At 56.6% G+C, this 21112-nt stretch overlaps 1 protein-coding gene across 5 annotated transcripts in view; it reads right to left on the bottom strand.

The window, feature by feature from the left end:
* Nucleotides 1-21112, bottom strand: part of NFIC (nuclear factor I C) — a 67741-nt gene continuing 46629 nt past the window's right edge. For 2 of the 5 annotated variants that reach the window (XM_024569231.4, XM_053930489.1), the window contains exons 7-11: nucleotides 15166-15291; nucleotides 12782-12966; nucleotides 12051-12198; nucleotides 9852-9937; nucleotides 1-5563 (exon numbers count right to left, since the gene is read on the bottom strand). In XM_024569231.4, coding sequence (XP_024424999.1) covers nucleotides 5546-5563; nucleotides 9852-9937; nucleotides 12051-12198; nucleotides 12782-12966; nucleotides 15166-15291 — 563 coding nt within the window. In that variant the 3' untranslated portion in view covers nucleotides 1-5545. The remainder of the gene's footprint in view (nucleotides 5564-9851; nucleotides 9938-12050; nucleotides 12199-12781; nucleotides 12967-15165; nucleotides 15292-21112) is intronic. The other 3 variants (XM_024569232.4, XM_053930490.1, XM_053930491.1) reach the window with 2 other exon arrangements.

The following is a 21112-nucleotide window of genomic DNA, read 5'->3' as shown; positions in this document are numbered from 1 at the left end:
TGTGCTCTGTCCCTTGATCTACACTCTGCTTGTCCTTTCCCCCCGTGTGGGTTTCTGGGGGTGGAAGGGCAGGAAGTGGGAGGCAGGGGCCAGGACCCCTGGACTTGAAGGGGCTTTGGTTTTGGGGGGCCTGGCTGGGACCCTAGGTAGGAAGATCAACAGATAGAAGTGTTGATACAGCTTAGGAATGGGCTCTGGGGTTCCCAACCGGAGGGCCGCTGGGGAAGCTCCAGTCCCCCTTCCAGTGGGCCCCCTTCTAGCTAGGAGGTGTGAATGGAAGGCTGTGTGGAGGGGCAGCAGCTTGGGGGGGGGGGTGACTTCCTTCCCCTCCTGGAGCCCTTCTTCCTGTTGGATCCTGCCTCCTCTTTCCTGTGGCCTGGCTCCCCCCAACGCCCCCAGGGAGTTGGGGAGAAGCCCAAAGCCACACCAGCAGACATGTGAGGCACTGCTTGGGAAAAGTCTGTTTTGGCATCGCTGGCAACAAGTCCTGCTGGTATCGCTTTGGGCCTGTCTCCCTGCCTTGCTGGGGGCAAGGGTCGGGGAGTCGGCCTCTGGGGTCAGTTTGGGCCCCACACACTGTGAAACATTAAGGAATGGGTGGATGGTGGGGGAGGCTGTCAGCTTGGAGGTGGGACTCTTAGAAAGTGCCCAGTGGTGCAGAAATGGAGAATATGGGAGGATGTGGAAGAAGCTGGATCTGAGGGTGGGTCTCTGGAACCCCTTTCCCAACACCCTCCAGAAAGAAAGTAAAAATCAGAGTCTCAGAGACAGATTCCAGGCCAAAACAAAAAGTAGCCGCTGTATAACCTGTATAATAAAAAATTCATATATATATATATATATATATATATCCCTCCACTGAAGGTCAAAGTACCATCGGAGAAGCCGGAATAGGGAGGGGAGGGTCCTGTGTGCTGCCTTTTCCAAAGGGGGCGGGATGATTGCTCACGGCCCCAGGGTCCTACACAGCTGGCTACTGTCCAGTCAGGTCTGCCTGCCCCTGGAACGCCGCTGTCTCCGGGGACAGACAGAAGGCTCTGGAGCAGGGAGGGGGATCTGTGGGGCTGAGCCTGGAATTGTCTGCTGCTTGGGGAGCTACAGCACCCCCACGTCTCCTTCGGGGTTCCTTTCGGGTCTGATTGTCTAGTTCAGGGTGGGACTCAGACTCAGCCAGAACCTGGATCCCAGACCGGCGCACGGCCCGAGCCCTGTCCCCAGTCTGACAGGCCAGGTCTTCTCACACCTCCCTTACCCCCCTGGTCGGTGTCCGGTGCCCTCAACCGAGAGGGATGGGGGCAACTTGCATATATTTGGGAGGCCCCCTGTTCTTTTCTACAGCATGAGCTGAACCCAAGGGGCAGGCTGGGGGGTCGGCATGGGTGGGGTGGATGATGGGTGGTGAACGACATGGGCTTGGGAGGGGACTGAGTAGATGTCAGTTTCATATATGTAAGAAAAAAAAAACCCTACAAAACCCAACCCAACAAAGGCCCCTACCCCACTCTTGGCATAAACCCAACTGCAGAGTGGGGTCAGGGGTCTGGTTCCTGGTGTTTCTGCCTTACTCTGCCTGCAGGGAGGCGCCTGGGAACTGTGCCCAACAGGGACCCTATGGTTGTTCCCAGAGACGGGGACAAACAGACCTAGGACGGCACGCTGGCTGGGGAGGAGCTGCCTGCAGTACGCAGCGACGGAGCCGAAAGGGCGGGGCCGCACAACTGGGCGCGAGGGGGGGGGCGGGGCGGGGCAGAGAGTATGAAAAGCAGAAATCAGCCACATGAAAACTGACACATGTGGCCTTGGGCTCTCCAGCCAAGTGACAGGTCTGAAGGGCGGTCACGGCAGCCGAGGCCAAGCTCTGGGCTCCCCCTCCATCCCCTGGGGCTTGCTGAGGTGTCTTTTGGGGAGAAAACGTGGGATGAGTGAGTGATGGCTGATGAAAGCTGGACCTTTCTACAAAGTCCCACCTTGCTCTGGAGACAATTTCAAAGTCCACGGGGGCGGTGGCAAATAAATGGGGACCACTGCCCGACTGGTGTCCCCCCCCCCCAGGTGGGGGCCTGAAGGTGGAGAGCCCAGCCCTCTGGTCCTCCCTGCTGGGCCACCCCACTAACCACCTGCTATTGTCTCACCTGCGGTTGAGTTAAAGGTAGAGGAAGTTGGAACTTAAAGAAAGGAAAATAAGAAAAAATAAAAAACAAGAAAAAGACAACAGCATGGCCAGCCACCCAGGCAGAGACCTGTGATGGGGTGTCCCTGACTGTCCCTGACGCCTCTGGCCTCGCTAACTGGGCCTCTGATGGCTGGCTAGGCCTATAGGTACAGACAGACAGGTATTGCATATATCGAGTTTGGGTTTTGTTTTGTTTCATACCAGATACCCTCCATAGTCACAGCTGGAAGACACAGAAGTAGGTGTTGGGGGGTAAGGAGAGGGCAGGAGGGAATGGACACCCAATGCCGGTCTCCAGGGACAGGGGACAAGTGGGTCCTTTGGCAAGAAGGAGAGGGGTGCATGGGGGAAGAGGGAGCCTCTTTGGGGTGGGAGAGCAATCTGACCCTGAGCCAGAGGGATGCCAGCCTACACAGAAGGTGGAATGGGGGGGTCTGGCTGTTGGCAGGGCGGCCCCCCGAGGGCACTGCCCGGGGTCACGCACACATGCATGGCATCTGGGGGACTGGCCGGCGGCCCAAGGGCATACTCCTGAGGCCTGCCTGCTGCTGTGGGTGGGGGCTTCAGAAATGACCCCTGGGAGCCCAGGGGCGGGGCTGGGGGTGGCAGAGCACCAGGGAGCACCCCCAATGCAGCAGGGGCAGTGGAGACAGAGCCCAGGGCTGGTGGGGCGTGGGCAGTGGGGCCAATCACGGGGCAATTGCTCTTTTAGCGTGTATTTTTTTAAAAAGTTCTTCTTGCTTATTATTATTATTATTATTGTTATTTTTACAAATAGAAATACATCCCTTTTCCATTTTTACTTTTTATTTCATGTCATTGTTTTGTCTTTTTCTTTTTAACTACACGAGCAGGGCATGCAGCTACCTTTGCGCTGATATTGTTTAAAGGTAATACTTATTTTCGGAAGGCAAGGCACATCATGTGGTAAAAAATTTCGTGCAAATTAGGAAACATGGACTTTTTTCAAGGTATTTTTTTGTATCTTTTTTAAAGAGGAGGGGGCAGTAGTGGGGGCTGGGAGGCCGGGGACGGGAGATAGAGCCGGGTACAATTTGCCATGCAGTGTCAGCTCCAGTGAGCTGACGGCAGGAGCCAGGTCACAGGAGTCCTCAACTAAGCACCATGCAAAGTTAGATTGCTGGGGGGCTGCCAGGCGCCCCCTCCCCTACCACGCCTACCTGCACCCTAAGGTTCCCGGCTGAGAAGCTTCCGGATACCCTAGCTGCCCTCCCCTCCGGAAGAGTGGCCCATGCACTGGTCCCCACTGGCCGCCTGGAGGGGCCCTGGGGATTCATGGACAGACCGAGGGTTCTTGAACCCCTCTGGACAATGGGAGGGGGGTGTTGATGGGGAAGGGCCTTGGGTCTTTCTCTGTCTGATCAAGTGGGTTCGCCAAGCCCCTTGGGCTGGTTTGGGAGGAAAGTCAGGTTTCTGGAAGTGTTGGGGTGGGGGGAGGTTGGCCAGGCCCAGGGGTACCAAGAGAAGGAGCAGAGGGCCAGGCTGGGGGCAGATGAGGCGGAGGCCCTGCTCAGGGCAATAGCTTTGGCCTAGGCCCAGGGTAGGGGTCATGGTGGGGTACGTATTCCTCAGCGCCAGGCATGGAAGCTGGAGGTGGCCAGTGGGGGCTCAGATGGATGGGCTGGGAGGGGTCCCTGTGTTTGGGTCTTGTGACCTTAGAACACCTTACACTCCCTCCCAGGCCCCCCACCCAAGAGAGCCATCTGGGGTGGGGGTGGGAATGGGGCTGGGGAGCCGGGGTAGGGGGCCCCCGGTGTCCCCAGCTTAGTGTTTTTGGAGCGGCTCAACGGAAAATGCTTAGCAGATGGGAGGCCCCCTGTGCAGCACAGGGGCCCAGAGGCGCTGGCACCCCCTCCACCGGAACTCCCCACCCCATCCAGGATCGCACAAATTGCAGTCCTTCTCGGGGCCCAGCTGCAACGCACCTCCCTGGCTGTGCCCACTTTGGGGGGGAAATAAAAGTGCAAACTGTAGTCCCCCTTTGGGCTGAGAGGCACCAGGGAGGGGGTGTCGCTCCAGGATGTAAGGCACTGGCAGAGGAGGCGTGAGGGGGAGGGGGACACCGGTTTCCCCAGACCTCGCCCCTGCCCCCCCGCGCCCCAGCATGGCAGGATGCTCGGGGGATACCCAGCTCTGCCCCTCGGGCCCACTGGGGGTCCCCATCTCTCTGAGGGGAGCATAGCAATGAGGGGTTGGGACTGGAGGTGGTAGGGCTGTGGGGGAGGGGTGGGGATGCCCACAGCCACTCTCACGTCTCAGCTGGACAAAGAGGGGCGGGCAGTGGGAATCAGGCACTTAATCCACTCACTGTCACCTCCCACCTCCTCTGGGTAAGTGGGGGGGGGTCCTCCCCTCCCAGGGATCAGTGGATGGAGACTCCAGATGACCCCCTTTCTTGAAGACCTCTGGGTCTTTCCATACCGCCCCCACAGCCCCTTCCTCGGAAAGTGCATTTCTTACAGTGTGTGCAACGTGGACCCTACCCTGGGGTGTGGAGCCGCAGGCAGGTGCGGTGGGGGTGGCCTCCTATGCCGCTGGGTGTGGGGCGGGGGGGCGATTGCATAGAGACTTCTCCTCCCAAACAGACAGGCGTGGGGATGAAAGGCCGAGTCCCAAGCCAGCCCAGCACATGCACACTTTGGGGCAGGCAGACATCCCATGGCTGACCGCAGGGCACTCCTGAGAACGAATCTGCCACATGTCCTTGTCCCCTGGTGATGATCAGGGGCTCCCACAACCCTCTTCTGCCCTTGTCACTTCCCTGCCCACCCAGGCCTCCTCGGTGCCTGCCTTCCTGCTTGGAAACACCCACTAGTGTGGGAAGCCTGGCCGACATCCTGGTGGTGGTGACGATGGGGGCGCGTGGGGGAGGTGGCCTTTCTGAGTGTCCTGCCCCACGGGGCCTGGGCACTGTCGTGGGCACCAGGCTGCGCTCACCTGGTCCTGGTGGAGGTGGAGGCAGGCACCTGCCCCTCCCGAGCAGCAGCGAGAGATGAGTAGCTTAGGGAGGCCCCCGCGGCACTGTTAGATCCTCAGGCCCTCCACTGAGGGGCGGCAGGTCTAGCTGTGGCGTCCCAAGAGTCTGAAGCGTTGCAGTCTTCTTTACCTTTGTCTTCTTGCTTGGGTGGGTTTATTTTTATGATTTTTTTCCCGTTTGTCTTTTTTTTTTTGGCCTTTTTTTCTCTTTTTTTTCCTCCTCTGTGTATGTGTTTGTGTGGTTTGTCTTTTCAGCTGGGCTGGGAGTCGGCGGGATGTTCTTGCTCGCTCTAACTTTCCACCGAAAACATGGGCCGGGGGCCAGCTGTGCAGCAGCCCCAGGATGAAGGAGCAGGGCGCGGGAAGAAATCGTTCTTATCCCAGATACCAGGACTAGTCGGTCCAGGGGGACGCAAAGATAGAGAGGGAGAGAAAGAAACCGAGGTCAGGCTCTGCCGCCGCTCGCGGCCCACCTCTGCCCCGCCCGCCTCCCTGTGGCCTGAGAGCTCTGCCTACCCCCAACCCGGACCTGTCGTCACTTGCTGGGTGACCCTGGACAAGTAACTTCACCCCTCTGCAGAGCTGCCAGATAAAACACAGTGTGCCCAGTGAAACCTGAATTTCCTATCGACCTTTCAGTGTAAGTATTTGCTGAGCAACTTCTGGAATACTCATTTTTAACCCTTTGTTTGTCTGGAATCCAAATCTACCTGAGCAACCTGTAGCTGTTTTTTGTTTGTTTGTTTTTTAAACTGAATCGGGCAACAAGCACCCTGAACCTCAGTGCCCCGTGTGAGAAACCGGGAACGTCGTTCACCCCAAGTCAACCCGATGCACCGCCACTATCGCCGGGCACTGTGACCAGGGGTGCTTCCATCCAAAACTAATATTCTTCTATTTAATGATTCCCCCCAACTCCTGCGAAGGAGGGACCACCCCGTTTCTTTCGTAGTGGAGAAAACCGGGGATCACAGAAGTCACGTAATTTGCCCAAGGCCACCAGCGTGGGAAATGGAAAGCCGGAATGTACACGCAGGTCTGGAGGCTCCAGTCCTCTGTTCTCCCTCTGCCTGGGACCGACCCCTTAGCATGGCCCTCCAGCGAATCAAGACCCCCACCTTGCAAACTGGGAGACAGAGGCTCCTGGAAGGGCGGCCACACTGTGCTGGGCAGCTCCGGCATCGGTCCCCACTGGCAAGCTGCTATACAGACCCTTCCCTGGAAATGTAACCTCCCCATGTGGGGTGGTCCTGGGGGACAACCTTCCCTGAGATCAGGGCAGTGCTGGCTCCCACCCCTGCTGTAAACCAACTGCTTCCCCTTCAACGGGACTGCTCTGCAGTGGCTGGGCCATCCCATCAAACTGGTGCTGTGGCTCCCAGCCCCCAACCTCCAACCAAGTTCAAGTTCATCTTGGCCATTACCTCATGTCTGGTTTCCCTTGGCAACCAGACAGACTCTGGGCGTGGCCCTCTCCAGTGGTGGCCAGCCTCCCTTTGGCCCTTCCTCCCTCCTTCCCCCCTTCCCATGCTGGCTGCCCTGCTCTGGCCCCAGTAATGGGGGTGGCACCCTCAACTCAACATCCTCTCCCTCAGCTGAGAGGGAGACTGAGGCAGTACAGTGCCAGGGGCGAGGTCTGGGCTCTGCCATCCCTCTGGGTATGGTTTTGGGCATGTGGTGGCTTAACCCCTCTGGCCCTGGGTTTACTCATCTGCTAAAGGAGTGTGACGGGCTGTGGAGTGGAAAGGGTCTGGTGTAAAATGCTGGGCCGGAGGCAGCCCATCACACAGGAAAGGGGTGAGGTGTCACAATCCCTGGAACCCCCTCTGGGGGCCAAAGTGATGGCTGGCTCAGGATTGGGGGGGGATTGATAGTGAAACACAGGGAGTGGGGATCAATGGACATTGTTCAGGAGGGGGCACTGATAGGGGAGAGAATATTGATCAGGGGAAGAGGGCACTGATGGAGCGTAGGGGAGGGAGTATTGATCAGGGGAGGGGATATTGATCAAGGGGAAGGGGCACTGATGGGGAAGGAAATATTGACTGGGGAGGGGACACTGATGGGGTGGAAGGTAGGAGGGTGCACAGGGAGGGAGAGAAGCCACTGCAGACTGGGGGTGGGGGTGGCAGGGCAGAGGAAAGCCAACCTGCCAGGAATAATGAAGGCAGAGGCAGAAATGCTGACGGGGCCAGAAACCAGAGGCCTCTAAGCTCTGAGGCCTCTACACAGGGGCTCCGAGATGGGGGAGCAGGGTCTCACTCAAGGCTTCCTCCTCCTCCCTTCCCTCCTTTCCATGGGGGAAGGGAGGCCTGACCTCACCCTGGGTGTCCTTAGTCCAGTGACCCAGGGTCCAGCCTGTGCAGTGCCGGTGGGGTCCCCCCACCACAAGTGTCCTCCCTATTCCCTCAGATTGGGGGGCTTGTCTCCCCCATAACCCAGGATCCCTAGGGAGTCTCTAGTCAATTTGCCATCTCGCTTCCACGCTTCCCCCTACCAACATCAGTCCCAGAAAATTCTTTCCAATTCCCAGACCTGGCTGTGCCCCTCCCTCACTCTAAAACCTTCCATAGCTCTCCACGGCCCCCAGCCAAAGCCCATCTTTGGGGTTTTCCACATTCCAGCTATTTCTCCATCACCTCCAACCTTTGTCAGTGCTGAGCCCTGGCTGAGACGCCTTCGTCCTTCTCTGCCTGGCTGGCCTTTGCTGCTGGGATCCAAGTCCCCACCCTGCCCCCCGGCCTGCCCCCGAGGCAGCATCCTGAAGGCCCCCTTCCTCGGTGCTTCACCAGCCCTGTTCGACCCCTTACCAAGGGGGCGCAATGAGAAACCTGTAGAAGCGAAGGTGCCTGTACTTGCCTGTCTCAGTTTCCCTCCCATTTCAGGCTGTCCACTTGGGGTGGCCCCCCCATGCAGAGACTGATCATGGAGGAGGTGAGGTGGAGGGTGGCTCGGGAAGGGTTAGGCAGGCAGGGCCCCTTCTCTACTGTTTTTATTAACTTTGGTTTCTGAAGCAATCAGGACATTCCCAGCCTCCTGTGGGGAGGGGTGTGGGACGGGGGCGGGAGAGGAAAGGCTTGGCTGCCTGAGCACTGGAGGAGTGGGGTATCCACACTGCTGGAACTTCAGAGAGGGTGGCCATGGGGGACCCAAAACTCAGAGCGGGGAGTCCTGGGATAGCCCCAGCTTGCTGCGTGACCCTGGTCAAGTAAGCCTTCTGTCTGGATCCCTGTTGGGGCTCTGCAAGGCAGAACACTTTAACTTGTGGGCGTGCAAGGGTGCGTGGGACGGCCTTGGCCTTGTGGTGCTCTTTCTGGATGAAACTGGCCCCCTAACATTCCAGGCCCTTCAGAGGCTCCCTGGGAGGTGCTCGAGGCCAGAAGGAGAGATGGAGAGGGTGAAGCGGGGCTGGGTGTGCGAGGGAGAGGGAGGAGGGTGGCCACATCCTCCACATATACCCTGTACCCTTTCAGCCATAACCAGGCCAGCCTTGGAGGGTCCCCAGGAAGCCAGGCTGCGGTGGGTGGCTCTTTGGGCCTGGTCAGCATGGATCTGATCTCAGTGGAAAACGGGAGATGGGCTACCTCACCCTCACCTGTGCTTGTGGACTTAGTTGCAAGAGACTCCCCTACAGAGGTTGGAGGGCCTGAGTATGGCTCCTGGGAACCTCCCAATCTCCACCCTCTGTGGCTCTGGTGGTTCGAAGCTGCTGGGGAGCCCTGGGAGGGCTTCTCAGAGGGCCTGTGGGAGCTGGCACTGTCCTTGGGCCACTTTACATGCTGCGACACCCTCCCTAACAGGCGCCAGTAATCGGGGGTTCCAGGGTCCAGCCACCACCCTCGGACAGTCTGTCAACACACTCCTGGCCTGCACGCAGCACAGACTTGAACCCTGACCCAAGGGCTGGAGTCAGAATATATGGGTCGGGGGCTGAGGCCACTCCCCACTCCTCTAGAAGCCGGGAGCCAGTTCCAGTTCTGGATCCACTGGGACCCACTCCGTCCTGCACTGCTCCGCAGCCTCAGGTAACTTGCTCCTTCTCTCTGCGCCTCCTGGTCTCACGCTCAGCCTGTCCCCGGCCCTGCCCCCATGCACTAGCAGCTGCTGTAATGCCAACTCTGTCTCCGTGGCCACCCTCCCCACCGCGCAGGTAGCCTGAGGTGGAGGCGTGCAAGCTTCACTGGGAAGCCTCATCACCTGTCCCAGGCTGCCTCAGTTTCCCACCTGTCCCTGGCTTTCTGGAGTCCTTGCCAACCCCTGCCTCCATCCCCCTCCGCCCCCCACCTCCCCAGTCCCTCTGGCCTGTGACATGGAAGGGGAGAAGACGGGAGTGGGGGGACGTTGCAAGCTTGGGCTGACGTGCTGTGTGATCCTGGGCAAATCCCCTCACCTCTGTGGCCTCAGTCTCCTCATCTATACCGATGGGCCCCGGGGTGGCAGTAGCCCAGGAGGGTCTCCCGGTAGGGAGCTGTAGGCAGCGTTTGGGACTCCAGCCATACTGGAAGCCCTGGAAGGGTGTGGGGAGCTTGTCCCTCTGCCATGCTTAATGGCCACTGTGCCACGGGTGCGGCGAGGGAGGGGTGGTATGGGATCCAGCAGGCTGGCCTCTCCCTGCACACCCAGACTGGCCCTTCTGCCCTGGCCCTCCCTCCCCGCCACCAGCCGGCCTCTTGGCCCCTACCTGTGCCTGATAAATGCCCGCTGGATCCCTTGGTCCTAATCCCACAAAGGAACGGTTTGCAGGGGACGTGCCGGGCGTAGAGTAGGCTGCGGGGAGGAGAGAGACCGAGAGCCCGTTAGCGAAGGGGGCCGCACGGGAGCACCCAGAGAGGGTGGCCGCTGCCCAGGGTCACAGAGCACCCAGTGCCCTCCCTCGGCCAATCTGGGCACCCAGAAAAGCCCACAGTCGCAGGCCCCTGGGGTTGCTCAGGAGGGGTGTCTGCTGGGAATGAAGGCGCAGGATGAAAGATTCATAATTCAGAAACCGCCTGTGAATTATTCAGGGCGCTCCGCAGCCTGGCCCATCCTGCGATGGTAGCCTGCATCCCACACGGGCGCCATCAATTATTGAGGCTACTGTAGTTATTAATTTTCCTCCTGGAGAGACATGGGGAAGGCTGGGTGTTTGCATCCACATGCGTATATATGTTTGTATTTTAATTTCGCCCATCACATTTTGTGGGCGAGTGAGTAATTCACGGCTGGGTGCCACCGTGGGTCAGGGGCCTCAGTCAGGCTGGGGTCAGGGCCCTGCATGATCCTGGCCAGGGTGAAAGTAAGTGGGAGGCAGTGAGGCTTGGGAGGCTCTAGGGGGAAGCAGACTAAACTTGTAGTTAAGAACCCAGTGTTAGGAAGAAGAGGGAAGCCATGTTTACTCTGCCACTCTTAAGTGTCTAACCCCAGGAACCCCAGGCCACTTGGCCACTTGTATGCCAGGCACTGGGCATAATCCCATTTAACCCTCAGCGGCCTCAACGAAACCAACATTATTTTCCCCACTTCCCAGATGAGAAGGTACGTAGCAGGTGACCACTATCACCACATACTGACTCTGCTCGGCTCCTGACGTCACCCTAGACGTTCTCCCTGATCTGTTTCACCGATTTGCTCCCCACCACCCTACAAGTCTGGTATTGTGACTGACTCATTTCGCGGCTGAGAAAACTGAGGCTCAGAGAGGGGAGGACACTTGCCCAAGGTCACACAGGGAGTGAGCTGCAGAGGCAGGATTTGAACCCGAGGTCCCGCACTGCATCTGGGGTTCAGACAAAGCCTGTCTGTACCTGAAGCTGCCCTGGGTCTCGGCAGGCAGAGGTTGCTGGGGGCAGGGGGCACTTCATGCAAGGAAGGGGGCCAATGGGGCCCAGATGGAACTGCTGGCCCTCTTGCTCGGGTGAGGTCAGGAATCTCATTTGGGGAGCAAGGAAGAAAGACATTCAAAAGGGGGGGTGAGGGGCAGAATGAGATGCTGGGGAGAAGCCTGGGGGCTCTGAGACTGCCTGCACAAATGGGGCGGCTTGGCCCGGGAGGAGGCAGGACAGATGCTCTGGGGGCACTGGGAGGATGGGGGTGGTCAGTGGCTCCGAGCGAGGCAGCCTGGTGAAGTGTGCGCGGCCCACCCAAGCCTGCTCTGGGATCCGGGCACAGAGCCCCTGCTGATGGGTAGACCCCACAATGGGGAATCTGGGAGTGGCTTCCCGACCTGGCGCAGCCCCAGATGGGGCAAGTGAATGCGTGGGGGGAGGCCAGTGAGCTGTAATCTGGAGCCATACCCAGAGGGTAGAAAATTCTAGAAGGTGAGGAGACCAACCCAGGGGCTTCTGCCAGGCTACCACCTGGAGCCACATCAAGAATAACAAGTTCTACAAGGCAAGGTGGCTCACCCAGGGCCTGCTGGGGGGTCAGGTGAGTAGGTGGGGACTGTCCCATCTATGTGTATGGCTCTGTCCAGATCACTGGCAAGAACAGGGCCTATCGTGGTCCTTTCTCCCCAGGAATATGGAACTCTGAATTTTTACGTAAAATGTCCTGATGTTAACACAGTAACAGGTTCTCACTGTCCCCAAAGGGCAGCTGGGGGCCAGGTCTGGCACTCACGCCGCCATTTGGAGGTCTTCACCTATCGCTAGTGGCTTGTTGCATGGAGGAAGGCTTAGGGGTCCAGACTGGGCACATGGGAACCCCAGGCCACTTGGCCACTTGCGGCAGACCACAGACTTGCCCCTGCCGTCTCCTAAGGCTTGTACCTGGGAACCCACAGAACTTGCCAGTACCCGCCAGGCTGGGCCTGAGCCCCCAACCCCAGCAGTCGGGGAGGGGAGTGGAGGGGGCCCCTTGGGGACGCCCGCCCTGCCACAGGCACCACTTCCCGAGTGCTTACAGGGTGAGGTCGGTGACGTGCTTCCTCCCTCGTGGGTGGGTTTGGTGGCAGGGGGAAGCGCCAGTCTCGGCAGCCCAGGGGGCGGGGGTGCCAGCATCTGAGCAGAAAGGCAGTGACTGGACATTTTGAGCTGACCACTTCCATTTAACTGGGGGGAACAGAGAGACAGGTGGTTAAGGTGGTGGCACCCCCTCTGCCTCAGGCTGCTGTCCACGGTACTGCTGGGGGGCTACACTAGCAGGGCGGACAAGTTTGGTGGGTACGGGCCCTGCAGGCCGCGAGCCTCCTGGGACTGCACTCCCTTTGTCTCCTCCTTAAGCCACTTTATACCCACTCGCTTTCCTTCCACGAGATGCCGCCTCATCCTCAACAACATGGGTTGACCTCACGGGTGGTCCATAAGCCTTTCCTCATTCACTACCAGGACCTAGCCATCCACCGCCTTGCCAGCAGTTCCAAAATCCAAAAAGCTCTGAACACCAAAAGCTTTCTGTGGAAGTCTGGCAGAAGCAGGCCTGAGCTGCAGCCACAGGACCATGCTTGAAGCACTTCATAAAATACATGCTGTCAACTCTAACACCTGGAAAGCCCGAATTCTGAACCAGCCCAGCTCCAAGTGCTTCAGAGAACTGTGGACCTCCAACAGTTAGAAAACCACTTGCCACGGAGATGCGCGTCAGAAGGCCACCGGGCACAGTGCCGGGGGGGCCGTCTGCCCCCTCCACACTCACCGGTCCAGGCTGTTGGCTGGCCGGGTCACAGGCCAGTGAGACGAGATCTTTGAGCGGGTCCTGGGGATTGAGGTGAGGTGGGTAGCGGATGGCTGTGTGAGGGAAGTAGGTGGAGGCCGTCTGGGGCAGGATGGAGGTGGTGGGGAAGTGTAGGGCTGAGGACGGGTGAGGGCTCCTGGCGATCCCTGCAGAGACAGAAAGGGGCGGTTACTGGGAGCCCTGGCTAACCTGTCCTGCTCTCTGGCTGCGCTGGTGGGCTGCACCCGCATCGCGTGCGTTCGGTAATAATGACAGCAGCAGGACCCGGCAGTGCCCTCGGCGGCCGGGCCCCAGGGTCATTCCCAGCTCAAACTTGCTGACTTTCACGGAAAACCGTCAGAGTTCTGGTATCACCCTTGTTTTTGTTTGTTGGTTTGAAACAGAGGATGACACGGCGGCTCTCAGATGTTATGTCCTCTGCCCCAGGCCACACAGCAAGCCGATGGCAGACCCCGGGTGGGAGCCCAGGTCGTCTGGCCCCGTGGCCCATACCCTAACCCTGGCCTTGGCTAGCTCTTTTTGTAAAGGACTGCGTGGTCAATACATATTTCTTTAATTGAGATATAATTTGCATACTATACAGATGTGGCAAAAGTTACCCCACTACCTCAGGAGGCAGGGGCACTAACCCAAGCAGGGCACTGAAATTCAGGTTTGTTTACTGATTTTCAAAACTGAAAGAATAACGAAGGCCGGCGATTTGAGAACTTACAAGACTCCACCTGAGTGCACTGTGCCGCTGTGACATTTTAACAAATCTTCACCCAAGGACATGGTGATTGATTTTAAGGGGGCGGCGGAGAGAGGGAGAGAAACATCGACGTGAGAGAGAAACATCGATCGATGGCCTCTCATAAGCACCTGGACTGGGGATGAACCTGCAACTTAAGGCATTTGCCTCGATTGGAAATTGAACCCACGACTTTTCAGTTTATGGGACGATGCTCCAACCAACTGAGCCACGCCAGCTAGGACCACTGTGACATTCTTTTGAGTTAAAAAGGCTACTGTGTAATGATAATAACCCGCGTGTCTTTTTTCACGCAAACAACTGCAAACCTGTTATTGCCCACCCCTGCGCAAGTCACCTTTCCAGCGTACGTAAGTCTGGGTGTTTAGCACACTCCCAGAGCTGTGCGACCGTCACCGCACTCTCTACTAGAAAAGGTTCGTCATCCCCAAAAGAAGTCCCTGTTTCATTAGCAGTCACCCCCAATGTCACCCTTCCCCCGGCAGTCACTTTCTGTCTCTGTGGCTGTGCCTGCTCTGGACGTTTCGCATAAATGGAATCACACACACACTCTGTGTGGCCTTTGTGTCTGGCTTCTCTCACGGGGCACCGTGTGTTCGAGGTTCATCCATGATGTAGCGGGTGTCAGTCTCGCTCCTTTCCTTATCTGAGTCATATTTCATTGCGGTGTTCGCTTTTTCTTCTTTTTCTAAACAATTCAGTGACTTTTCATATATTCACTCCAATTCCAGAACATTCCTACCACCCAAAAAGAAGCCCTGTGCCCATTCTCTGTCACTCCCCTTTTCTCTCCAGCCTGTGGCCAGACAGTAAATATTTTACCATCTTGTCCCTGCTGCCGCTTCTCAACACTGTCCTCGTAGCCCGAAAGCCACCCCCAGGATGGGTGCGGCCGTGGCTCAATAAAACTTTATAAGAACAGGCTCTGAGGGCCACGGTTTGCCGGCCGCGGGTCTAAACCACTGTGCCATGGCTCTTCCTGCCTCCCTGCATGTGTGTCTGCCCTTGTATGGAGCTAAATGGTTATCCTCACAGCAGGGTGACAGGCCACGTTTGAGAGCGCACCACAATTTAACTTGCGCTTAGCCCTAATGACAGCTCTGGGACAGGGAGCCCCAGTTGACATTAGGGAGGGTCCAGTGCAGAGTGCCTGTCTCCACTCACACCCTGGGACTGCCAGAGTCTGTTTCCCTCCGTTATCAGGGTGACAATTCCTGTCTGTGTGGCCAGGAGTGCACCCTATCACCTGCGTGGCCTGTACCTGGTCTCGCGCCGGGAGCATCTACCTCCTTCTGTGACCACCCAACACCATCGTCTGTGTGGGTTATTTGAGTGCGGCATAAGGGAAGCAGGATGAGGGGCAAGCCACAGGCTGTGCCTCCTCTTGCAAAAGGGGAAACTGAGGCCCAAAGAGACAGAGTCAGGCCCCGTCGCTCTCCGCATGGCACGTCCAGGCTCCCTTGCCTGGCGGGGAGGCTGTAACAATAGGGCTCCTGCTCAGACGGCTGGTGGCTGGTGGCTGGTCCGACTCCCCAGGCCACGAGGGGACTGATGAGAGTGCCCCACCCCCACCCCCTGGGGCCCGGGTGCTCACCGCTGTGCACCGCTATGACGGGCCGGTGGTGCTGGGTGAAGCTGGAGAGGCGCGGTGAGTCCTGGGGAGATGGGCTGTTGAAAGGTGATTTGTCCATCTCTGTTTTCTTCACCGGGGATGAGATGCCTGTGTTGAGGGGGGTCAGAGGGTCACAGAGCTGCAGGCCACTCTCAAGACCCTAGCCTCTCTATCGGACCCCTTGCTTTTCTCCCAGGAGTCTGTGAGCAAGGGGCTCGGGGGCCCATTTTATAGATGGAGCAAAGTAAGGCTCAGAGCAGAGAAGGGAGCTGCCCAGGGTCCAGAGCTTTGATGCCAACATGGGTCCCTGATATCCCAACCCAGCCCCCCACCTCCTCTCCTTCCAGAGATAGGTCCTCCCAGGGGACGTCAGAGCCCTGGAAAAGGCAGCAGGGTGAGCAAATGGGACGGTCCCTGGTGAGCTGAGAGGACATGGACAAGCACCCGAGCTGCTGTGCTTGTGCTCCCTAGTCCTTACAGGGGACAGAAGAGGACCTTCCTTGCAGAGTCATTGGGAGGATTACATGAGATACAACGTATGGAACCATTAGACTGGTGCCTGGCGCATTCCCACTTGCTGGAATGACTTGTTATTGTCATTCCTCTGAAGACGGGGCCTCACTACCTCCCCTGTCCTGGCCCTCAGGAACCCTGACAACCCAGCCCCTTGTACCTTCTCGATGAATGAATGAATGAATGAATGAATGGTATAAAATGGGCACGCGGAGAATCCACAGAGACCCTGGCGCAGAGCAAATCCTGGCTCAGGAAGGAGCTGCTGTCATCATGATGCAGGGCCGGGCTCAGGGTTAGCCCTGAAGAAATGTGAGTGCCCCTCGCTTTCCTTCCTGCACTCCCACCTCTGCCACCCTCCAAATGTGAGAGCTAAGGATGGTAGCGTGCCCCTCAAAAATGCAGCATCCTGGGCCTGGCCCCATCCTTGGAATTGGGATCTCAAAGAAGTGGGGCCAGGAGATGGACATGTTTAGAAATTATTTTTAAAATTTATTTTAGAGTAAAATGTACCTGTTGAGACCATGATGCGGTCTGACTTTCCTGCCACCCAGCACAGACCCCCTGTTCCTGGAACTGCTCCTTAGCACTGCTGACATCAGGGCTGTCCTGGGCACTGTGGGGTGCTGAGCAGCATCCCTAGCCGCCACCCACTCAATGTCAGGAGTCCTTCCCACCCCCATTTGCCAACCATGTATGTCCCTAGCCATGGCCCAGTGTCCCCCATGGGCACAGTCACCCCAGTTAGAGCCCCTGTCTTCCTCTGAGGCGTGCTGTCACTGTTTCTGGGGTCTGCTGCACACGACTCGGGGTGTGGGCATCTGCCCATGTTGCCAGACCTCACCCCGCCCAGCATGCGGTTGCACCCTTTCCCCGTGGCATCTCCACACAGGGAGCATTCTGTCTTCTCCAACAGCATAGCTTGGGGTGAACCAGATCTGGGACCCAGGCCCCCTGATGGCCACTCAGTCTGTCACCTACTTTTGCTGTTACAAATCCCTCCCGCCCTCAATGGCCCGGAGGACGCACCGTGCTGTTTGAATGAAGAAATCCTGGCACAGGGGCCAGCAGAGCCTTGGGAGCCAGAGCCCCCTCCTTCCCAGGTAACAGGAGCAGCTAGTGGGATGGAGCGCTGCGGACAGGAGGGGAGGCTGGCTCTGCAGGCTGTGCGTGTGTGTGTAGGAGGGGTGGCAGGCTTTCTGCTGGTTGCGGCAGAACCAGGTTAGTGCTGTCAGACGCTCACTTAGGACTTCCTAGAACAGCCTGTCCTGGATGGAAATAGCTTGGCATGGACCCGCGCCTCCTGAGCTTCCTGAGATGGGGCCTGTGGAAGCCAGGGCAGGGCATGGGAGGGGGAGCCCGGCGGGTGCTGCAAAAATAACCGTTTGTGTTCCTGGGCACGCTCTAGAGGGCCCTGAGCATGCACCCCCATGTTGGGGCATCCCCCGTTTGTTCAGCAAACAGGCCTGTAGCGCTCCCATTTGAGCTACTGCTGTCAGTTAACACACCCTCCATCTAAGCTCCTGCCCCTCCTTTTAACCTGTTAACCTGTAACAGCCCCCTCATCTGAGCGGCCATCTTTCTCTCAGTACGCACGGCTACCAGTCCCCACCGGAGCATCCTGTATGCCCCCATCGCAGATATACACGTGCCCGGCTGTCCCACTGAAGCACGTACTCTTCAAAGAGCAAGGAGGCCTGCACATCTCCCATCGAGCATCCATGTGTAGAACACACAAGGCCACCCCTCACTGGACTGACAGCTCCACTGTGGGTTAATTGAGTGTGATGTAAGGGAAGCAGGTTGAGGGGCAGGCCACAGGCTGTGAGGGCGTCCACTCTCACTGAGCATGGGGTCACCAGGACCTCAGAACATAGGGTGGTCAAGAAGAGTATGTGGTGGATGGAGCTCTTGGTTCTGCTGAGACCAGCCATCGTTCAGGGGGCATTTACTATGCATAAGGCCTCTCTCCCTTGGCACTGTGGACACTGGGGACAACCACAGATGTCCTCAGACACTGCCCAGTATCCCCTGGGGGCGGAGTCACCCTGGGCAGAGCACTCTGAGCCTGCTCTCACATTGTCCTCTCAACTACCCCGTGCAAGGCTTCCAGTAGTCACCCCCATTTCACAGGTGTGGGGATTAAGGCCTGGAGGGATTAAGGCCTTGCCCAAGGCCACAGGGTCAACAAGTAGTGGAGCTGGGATTCAAACGCAACTCTGTACTCCACAGGCCATGTTCTGCTCTGTAGCAGGCAGAGGAGAGAGCCAGAGAGCTGGAATGGGGGCGTTGCTTGCTTCGCCCCTATAATAATCACCTATGTCAAGGGCCTAACTCCCCAGAAGGGCCAGAGAAGAGGCAAAAATAAAGCACCCTGGGAGCTGAGCAGAGGGTGCCCTCTTCCTGCCCCACTTGGATGGGTAATCAGGGAAGGCCTCTGGAGGACGTAGCCAGGAGAAGAAAGGGTACTCCTGGCCCAGGCATAGACAGGGCAATGGCCTGGAGGCTGGCTTATGGGACCTGAAAGATGTGGCTGCAGGGGTCTTGCCTGGGTGGAGCTGGCATGACCTCCTTCAGACCTCTAACCCTCCGAAGCAACAGAGTGAGGCCGCTGGAGTTGGGGGTTAGCTGAGCACTGCCCTTGGCAGCCACAACAGAAGAAGGGAGAAAGTGCTCCAATCAGCTTAATCCCCTTAATGAGCAGCTAATTGGGGGCTGTCTAGACAGGAAGCTGGAGGAAACCAGGAGGAGGTGAAAGAGGAGGAGGGGAAGAGGAGGAGGAGGGGGAAAGAGGACATAGGTATCCGTCTTCCCTACTAGGCTGTGAGCACCTGCAGGGCAGGGGCAGACATACAGCAGGGTTTTTAGTGAGGCTCCCATAGGAGGGAGGGAGTTTGCCATCACTGGAGACAACCAATGGAAGCTGGAGGGGGACAGACCGCCTGTGATGGGCTCTTCCAGCTCCCTAATTCCCCATGCCACACCAGAGGCTGGTACAGGTTTCCTCCTTGTTCCTCCATTGGTGCCACTCTGCTCGCAGGGCAGGAAGGTCAGACCAAGCCACAGTGACTCGCTCTAACATTTCCTTCCTTTTAAAACTTTGCTTTTCTTTTTTGAGCTTTCTGAATTGAAAGCTATGTTCTTTATTTCCAACCTTGCTCTTTTCCTAATCAATACTTAAGGCTATAATTTTACCTCTCAGGGCTGCTATGGCTACATCACAGAGGCTGTCTTTCGGGTCTAAATAGTATATATTTTATACTTCAATCACAGAGTTACTGAGAAGTGTTTGAGTTCCCAATCAGTAAATGACAGGGCAGAAGTCTTCCAATATCTGCTCTACCCTTCTTCCTCAGTAACAGAACCCTTAAATTTTAGAACGGCACACAATTGACTACAATAAGACTACAGTTCCCAGTGTCCCTTGTAGCAAAGTATGGCCACATGACTCAGGGACGTAGAGATAAGTAGAGGTGGTTAAGTGCATCTTCTGAGAATTATTTTTAAAGGGAGAGGACACGCCCAGTCTTGACCCTTCTTCTTTCCTGCTGGCTGGAAGGCAGACACAATGGCTGGAGCTCCAGCAGTTGTTTTGGACCATAAGGTAGAAATGAAAACCTCATTCCATGAAGTATAAAGTAGGAGCTACCTTACATCACACTTGCCAGGGCTACTGATGGCTGGACATTTCTTTCAAGAGAAACACACTGTCCTTTTGAGTTTCTGTTTCTCACAATCAAACTTAAGGCTTACTGAATACAAGGTCTTTTTTTTCAAAGAGAAACTTTAAAAAAGATTTTATTTGTTTTTAGAGTGAGAGAAAGGGAAAGAAAAAGAGTGGAAGAGAAATATCAGCTCGCACGCCTCTAATCAGGGGTCCAGCCCACAACCCAGGCATGTGCCCCAACCAGGAATCGAACCAGTGACTTTTCTGTTCGAGGGATGATGCCCAACCCACTGAGCCACACCAGTCAGGGCTGAATTCAGGGTCTTTTATAGAGACAAACCTGACAGAGGCAGGGAACCCACAGAGACACTTGACCCATAAATTAGAGCCTGATGAATACAGACAGGTCCTCCACAATAGATACCTGTTTTGGGAGCCCACACCGTGGAACAGGGAGGACCCTTGAGACCTCAAAAGTAACAACCAGAAGTGTTAGAAACCAATTCAGAGAGATGGAAATTTTATAAAGATATGAGCAACAATAAACGCTACTGTTTCCTGGGTATTTATCACGCACCATACAGTTGCTCTAAACACATTCTTCCATTTCCACTTTCCAACTTTCTGAAAGAAGAGTTATCCCATCACTCCCATTTTGGAATGAGAAAACTGAGGCCCAGGTAAGTTACCTGCCCAAGGTTACACAGCCCACAGAGTGAGTCAAGGGCAGAGCTGGGGTTTGAACCCAGGTCTCTCTGATGCCTGACCCTGCCCTCTTCATTGTAATGTTGCTTTTCAGGAATCCTGTAGATACTGCACTTTGTGTAGACAGATCTTTATAAGAAAGCAGGCTCCACAGGGACAGGGAGGGAAAGAGGAGGAGAGAGCAGATCCTAAGGTTTCCTGGGTGCTTACTATGTGCCAGGCCAGTTCTAGTGACATCAGATGTATTGATTTACTTAATCCCCGCAACACCACTACAAGCTGAGTACTGCAGGTATTAATGTCCCTTTTTCACAAGTGAGAAAACCAAGGTTCAGAGAGGTGGGGTCACTAGGAAGCTGTAGGGACTGGTGGACTCTAGAGTCAACGTTCGTAACCCCCAGGTTATCTCGTGGGGTGAGCCCTTGATAAGGGATAAGGGACCAGATAGAATGATGCTTCTAAAATTTCGGACACAGACCCTGCTGATAAGCCCAGAAATAACAGGGATGCCTGCTCCAATGTAACGCAAGCCTGAGGGCCACTTTGCACTCCATTTCTTTAGTCACAGATGCCGGTCCGCTAGAAAGAACCTTAAGGCGAAAGGGATTTTTCAGATGCGAACCGTGGTGGAGATTGGGGGAGATGACATGTAAACAAAGAATTCCCAGGAGCTAGCACTCAACAGAAAAGAGACACTTCGGAACTGCTGCCCAAGAGAAAGTCTGGAGAAGACCCTGTGAAGACAGAAGAGCAACAGAACAAAATTCCCCTGGAAAAGGCCGCTATGAGAAAAAGGACGGGGCTCATACAGAACTGGAATCACAAGGGGGAAGATCCCACGGAGATAGGAATCTCGTAAACATAGGAACTTCACGGAGAACCCCACCGAGATGGGACCCTACACCTCAGGACCATCTACATGAAGTCTATGGCAGACTCCAGGAAGAAGCACCCTGTTGATCAGAAGCACAATAAAGCCAATTCTGTAAATCAAGAACCCCACTGAGGTTAGCCCCTGCCAGGCAGAGAGCAGGAAGTCCGGGG

Source organism: Desmodus rotundus, chromosome 9 (genome assembly GCF_022682495.2).
Source record: "Desmodus rotundus isolate HL8 chromosome 9, HLdesRot8A.1, whole genome shotgun sequence".
Lineage (NCBI taxonomy): Eukaryota > Metazoa > Chordata > Mammalia > Chiroptera > Phyllostomidae > Desmodus > Desmodus rotundus.
Note: the sequence above shows the minus strand (reverse complement) of the source record. Positions and strands in the feature narration are given on the sequence as shown.